We start from the raw sequence: 5,942 nt of genomic DNA on the forward strand, positions 1-5,942 counted from the left end.
ATTGGGCAGTGCTGTGGCCATCTGGGTGGCTCCATGGGGCACTTTGGGCGGTGGGGACCTGGCAGGCAGCTTTGGCAGGGTGGTTCCGCTCAACAGCTCCGGCCCCGTCCCAAACGCGCTGTGGGCCACAGGGACTCTGACCTCCAGCCTAGGCAGCTGCTTCCCCGGCAGCAGGTCTGGTCTCTAGACAGAGGGAGGAGTTCAGTGAGAAGTCCAGGAGCCAAGGACACAGCAACCCTACTCTCTGCTGCCCCTCCCAGCCCCACGCAGGCCTTGGCTCCACAGGATGCCTCCTGCAAACCGTCCTCCCTTGCGCCTGCCTCCCTGCCAGGCTGCAGCCTCCTGCCCTGGCAGAGCAGACAGAGGGGCAGCAGGTCCCAGCACCCCAGAGCACTGGCCAAGAGCAGCCTTCAGGGCTCTCCTGGCTCATCCCTGGTGGAGACAGGGGCCCACTGGTCGCAGTTTTCCTGACCTCGTTTGGGATGCTGCCGTTGCGGCCGGGCAGGCTGGAGGCAGCCTCGGCAATGGGCCCCTCCGAGCTCTTCCTGGGGTTGGGGATCCTGGGCAAGGCAGAGAAGGGGTGGCGTTAACTGCCAGGCTTTAAGCCTCTGTCAGAGATGCACATGAGAAAGAGGAGCCAGAAGCTCTGAGGGGATGAGGTAGTCTTGACGTAGAGTAACACCGTGACAGGGGGCTGGCGCTCTCCCTGCCACCCTTCTCCGAGCCAGGGCATACACAGGGCATTGGGGCTGCCTGGGCCAAGCTCCTTCCCACAGCCAGCCCTGTGCTACCAGCCCTGTCCCAAATGCTGGGAGCAGGAGGCCAGCAGGTACCAGACACTCTCACCTCTGGTAGAACAGCAGGTAGGCCTGCTGCTTGAGGACCTCTTGGGTGTCTGTGGCGTTGACCTCCTCATCATTCATTAGATACCACTGCCCATCACTGGCCTGCAGAAGGAGAAGAGAGCACGGGGCTGGGCTGTGCTTCCTTCCTGGCATCAGGAGCAGCAGGAGCAGCACCCATGGGCAGAGCTCCTCTCCCCAGAATGCAGAGGAGGTCCAGGGCAGGCCAGAGGGCTCTGCGAGAGCTGAACCTTCACACTTCCTGCGGCAGAGCACAGCCTGTACCCCACAGCCAGTGCTCCCCACCACGCACCTCTGCTGAGCATCCTCCTTGCTGTGCCCTACAGGGAGCCATCATCACCCCCCACCCCCCAACCCTCAGCCCTGAGGCGGTGGCACGACAGCTCCCCGGGCTCACCTGCACGTAGCAGTAGTAGTGCCCTGTGTGGCAGCCATGCCCAGAGTGCACCAGCACCGCATAGAGGCTGTACAGGACGGGGTCCCCGCACCGCGCAGACATGTAGGGGCGGACGTTCAGCAGCATGGGGAACTGCACATCCTGCAGAGACAGGAGGGCTCAGGAGCCTGCACAGGACATGGCTTTTGTGCTGGGGCAAGAGCAGCTCAGCTGTCCTAGCAGTGCCACCTCTCAAGAGAAGGGGATTCACCCTCCTTGTGCAGAGGTGGTGCTGAGGAAGGTGACAGGAGGAGCCAGACTCCCCCTGCACCACACAGCTGGGGAAGGGCTGCAGGACTGTGGCAGAGCTCATACTGAGCACAGGAGCACCTCCCAGTCTGTTCTGGGCACCAGGACCTTGGGCCAGGAGACAGCCTCAGCTCTGGGGTGCCAGGCACTCACCTTTGTGATCTTCCCTCCCCCACCGTGGGCAAAGCGCTTCAGTGCCACCGTCAGAACGTTGGCGGCTTGGTGGATGCTGAAGTGTTTGGTGGCCGACACCTTCTGTTGGCACCTGCACGGGAAGAGCTCCAGCTCTTCAAGCTGTTCCATCAGTCGTCTGCCTGACAGCCCTGACCACGCAGCAAACCCCATGGCACTGACCCTGCTGACAGCAGGCACTGCTCCAGGGCGCTCGCTCACGGCCACGGCTCCTGGCCCAGATCCTCCTCACGAGAGGAGGCAGCCTCCGTAGCAGGCTTCCACAGCCTCGTCCCTCACGTCTGAGCCGTGCAGCAGTTAGAGAAGCCCTCCCACAGCGCAGCAGGGTGCCCACCTGCTTGCCACCAGCACAGCCGGGCTCCTGGCCACCCACAGCCCCCACACTCACCTGGCACACTTGTAGGCGTTCTCCCCGCACAGCAGCTCTGGCTTCACAAACTGCTTCAGCGCCTGCACCACGCTCGTGGCCTCCTGCAAGGACAGAGGAGAGGTCAGGCCACAAGTGGCCTGTCCACACCATAGCCCCGAGAGATCACACAGGGCCACAAGCTGCAGCAGACCCCTGAGCCCCACCAGCTGGGCACTGCCCAGCACCATCAGGGGCGGCTGCAGGGCCCCCAGAACCACAGAGCCTCATGCCCAGGCACCGGGCACTGCCCTGCCAGACAGAGAAGGCAGCGCAACTACGGCAGCTGCTTCCCTCTTGCCCGCGCTGTGCCTTGGCACTGGCAGGTTCAGGAGCCCTGAGGGCAGCGTTGGTGCAGCTGCAGGAACAGTCCCAGCAGAGCAGAGCTCCTCCCCAGCCCCCACCCTGCTGCCGTACCCCGATCTCCAGCGCCAGGTCCAGGTAAGGCTCGTAGGTGTCTGAGGTGCTCTTGCACTCCGAGCACGTCACTGCCAAAGAAAGAGCACTGAGCACAGCCTGGCACGGCCCTGCACCCATCCCCACCCCCACCCCAGCACAGGCTTCCCCCTCTCTGGGTTTGGGCTCTGGGATGCCAGCACCAGGGTTCACAGCCTGGCCAGGAGGAAGGCTGCCAATTGCACTGTGCCCTGGCACAGCCAGTGTGGCAGCATGGGCTCCATTGCTGGTGGCAACGTGCTGGGGACCCACAGCCAACAGACTTTTCTGTCACCTCAGCAGGGGCCACAAGTCCCAGCAGCTGCAGCTGTGATCATTTGCACATGCTCAGCAGTGCTCCCAAAAGATTTCTCCTGTGAGGCAGCCCTGAGAGTCCCAGGCCCGGGAGCTGGCAGACAACACTCACCACGGGACCGCAGGCAACCTCTGAAGATCTGATGAACCAGTGTCGGGGCCTGGCTCTGGCCATCCAACCTAGGCACAGGAGCAGCAGGTCTCACACCACCCCTCCACCACGGCCACCCCTGACGGCTCCGCTCCCCGTGTCCTCAGGACAGCTCCCCGGTGTACTCCGGCCAGCAGACAGGCTGCAGAGCTCCAGAGGCAGAGTGAAGTCGCTGGCTCTGCCCTGCTGCTCTCCCAGTGCCGCAGCTCAAGGGCTGGCACCAGGCTCCCATGGGCACCTTCCTTGAGAAGGAGCCGCAGCTGCTGGCCGAGGCTCAGAGCTGTGTGCTGCAGACAGAGGCAGCGCAGGGCCCAGAGGAAAGCTGATCAGCCACAGCCACAGAGCGGCACCTGAGCCAGCTGCATGCCTGGGTTCCTTGGCAGCTGGCACAGGATCCAGACCCAGAGCAGCCTCAGGATGTGGGGACAGGGCCACAGCTATGCTGGGACAGAGGAGTCAGGAGGAGAGAGAAGGTGGACTATGGCACAGAGGGAGAGTGACCTGGGTCACCCAGTGAGGCCCCTGCAGTCAGTGCCTCCCTCTAGGACTTCAACCTGGGGCACACGTTCACCCCTTCCACGGGCACAGGGCACTGGTGAGGGCAGAGGGCAGGAGGGCCACACATACTGGGCACAGCCGTTCAAGCAGGCTTGCTGCATGGCGTCGATGGTGTAGCGCAGGAACTCGTGGGCATCCTCCTGCCTCCCGAAGCAGAGGTGCTGGGCAATGTCTGCAGGAGGGGCAGCAACCAGCCTCAGCATCTGCTGCAACAGATGCAGCACCTCCCTCTCTCCTGGGGACAGCGACTCCAGGCTTTGAGCCCCTCAGCCCAAACCTGGTGTCAGACTCACGCTGGCCACGGGAGAAGCCCCCTGCAGCCCACGGAGCCCCCAGCCCCCGTCAGGCTCACTGAGTCAATCCAGAAGAGTTGTCTGCCAAGACCTGCCCCCATCCCAAAGGTTCTGCTCCAGCATTAGTCCCTGCTCTCCTGTATGGCTTCCAGGGGGCAGGACAGGGCAGGGTAGGGCAGGGCAGGGCAGGAAAGGACAGGGCAGGGCAGGACAGGGCAGGGCAGGGCAGGACTGGGCAGGGCAGGGCAGGACTGGGCAGGGCAGGGCAGCGCAGGGCAGGACTGGGCAGGGCAGGGCAGGACTGGGCAGGGCAGGGCAGGGCAGGACAGGGCAGGCAGGGCAGGACTGGGCAGGGCAGGGCAGCCGATCTTACTCTTGAGGTTCCAGATGAAGGACAGTGGCTGTATGGCCTGCCCGCTGCTGGCAAACGCCTGGACCACGTGGTTCTGCATCACGCACAGCATGCAGAAGCCTTCTTGGTCACCTGGAGCACAAGAGCAGAGGACAGCACGTCAAGGACAAAGCCAGGAGAGATGGAGGCAGGGCAGAGGATGGGGGGATCTCTGCTCCAACATCGCTGCTCCAATTCTGCTCTGCTCAGCCACCTCAGTGGTCCCTATGAGCTCTGTGCTGTAGCACAGCTCAGGGGCACCCCGGGTACACAGGGACCAGCAGACGTCACCCTGGCTGATGCCATCCCACTCACGGTGCCACTGCAAACCCCCCCCTGTCACAGAGGAGGTACAGCATCCATGTGGATGGAAAATAGCCACAGGTACTCTCCGGAGGAGGCCACAGGTTGGCCCTGAGGGGCAGATCCCAGCAGAGCCCTACGGACAAGGCTGTGAGCCCTGTGTGCTCCCCTTGGTCCCAGCTCGGACCCTCCCGTAAACAGCAGCTGCTGCCTGCAGGCAGCCTCCTGCCCTGCCCTGGCTGCACCCAGCAGGGTGCCACCCGCCTAGCCGAGGCTCCACACTCACAGCTGCGGCCGTGCTCCTCGGAGAGCAGGTAGCTGGCAAGCGGCGCCGTGTGCGTCAGGCACTGCAGCGTGGCGTTGAGGAAGCAGCTGAGCCCCAGGTTGTGCAGCCCAGCACCGACCCCGCAGAGCCGCTCCCACCGCATGGAGAGGCGCCCCACGGAGAAGGGCACCTTCTGGGGCACGGGGACCCCGTCCTCTCGTATTGCCGGGGCTTGGTCACTGCCTGCAGGGAGAGGGGCGGTGAGCCACAGGGCTCAGGAGCACCAGGAGCCCCCTTGGCCCTCTCTACCTACCCTGCTTGCTGGTCAGCTTGTCCTTGGGGCTGCAGCGGTGGCTGGCAGCCTTGACCCAGGGCTTGAGCTGCTTCCCCCACGGCTGCTCCCCCTCACAGCAGAGGCCACGACTGGCAAGCTCAGACTCTGCCTTCTGCTGCCACAACTCCTTGGGTGAGGCAGCCAGCGGCCAGCCCGGAGCCCCTTCCTCACCCAGCTCCAGCCGGCGCCTCTTGGCTGCCGGCCCCAGCACCTCCTCCAGCTTCTTTCGTCTCCGCATGGTGCAGACGATGTGGCCACGCTCGGTGGCCTCGACTCAGCCGTCCCAGTCCACTGAACTCCCTCCTCCTCCCCCTCGTGTCCGTCGCACTCGGCTTCCCGGCACAGGCTGAGGCAAAGCCGCGCCTGCTGATTGGCTGCAGTGCCAAGGGGGGCGGGACCTGTCAGGGCATGGCCGTTGGGCTCTGTGATGCCCATTATGTGCTGGCACCACAGCACAGGCGAGGGGCCCTGGCCCTGTCCTGCTCCAGCCCCTGGCCCTGTCAGGCGCTGCGGGACCAGGAGGGATCTGAACGTGGCCTCACAGCAGCTCCTCTCTTCCCCTCCTCCTCTGTTGCCCTGAATTCAAAAGATGCTTCCTTTTATACTCCGTTGGAGAAACAGAGTTAGGATGAAGAATGCAGCTGTGCTGGACCAGTCTCCTTCAAGAACTGAAACCAGCCCTACCATCTTTAGCACGGTGTTGGCGAAGAAATTGGAACTAGAGCAAAGGAAGAAAGCTAAAGCTTCCTTC

The 5,942-nt window shown here is 63.9% G+C and overlaps 1 protein-coding gene across 1 annotated transcript; it reads right to left on the reverse strand.

The window, feature by feature from the left end:
• Nucleotides 1-42: 42 nt before the first annotated feature.
• LOC128980605 (ubiquitin carboxyl-terminal hydrolase 36-like) lies at nucleotides 43-5,429 on the reverse strand (the record flags this gene model as incomplete). Its single annotated transcript, XM_054399063.1, has 12 exons — nucleotides 5,171-5,429; nucleotides 4,879-5,100; nucleotides 4,272-4,382; nucleotides 3,675-3,777; nucleotides 3,009-3,076; nucleotides 2,564-2,634; nucleotides 2,129-2,211; nucleotides 1,702-1,813; nucleotides 1,261-1,401; nucleotides 847-947; nucleotides 473-560; nucleotides 43-183 (listed from the first exon to the last, which is right to left on the reverse strand). Coding segments are annotated over exons 1-12 (1,500 nt in total), but the record flags the coding sequence as incomplete, so codon positions are not given.
• Between the last annotated feature and the right edge of the window lie 513 nt (nucleotides 5,430-5,942).

This window comes from Indicator indicator, unplaced genomic scaffold, assembly GCF_027791375.1.
Source record: "Indicator indicator isolate 239-I01 unplaced genomic scaffold, UM_Iind_1.1 iindUn_scaffold_395, whole genome shotgun sequence".
Taxonomy (NCBI): Eukaryota; Metazoa; Chordata; class Aves; order Piciformes; family Indicatoridae; genus Indicator; species Indicator indicator.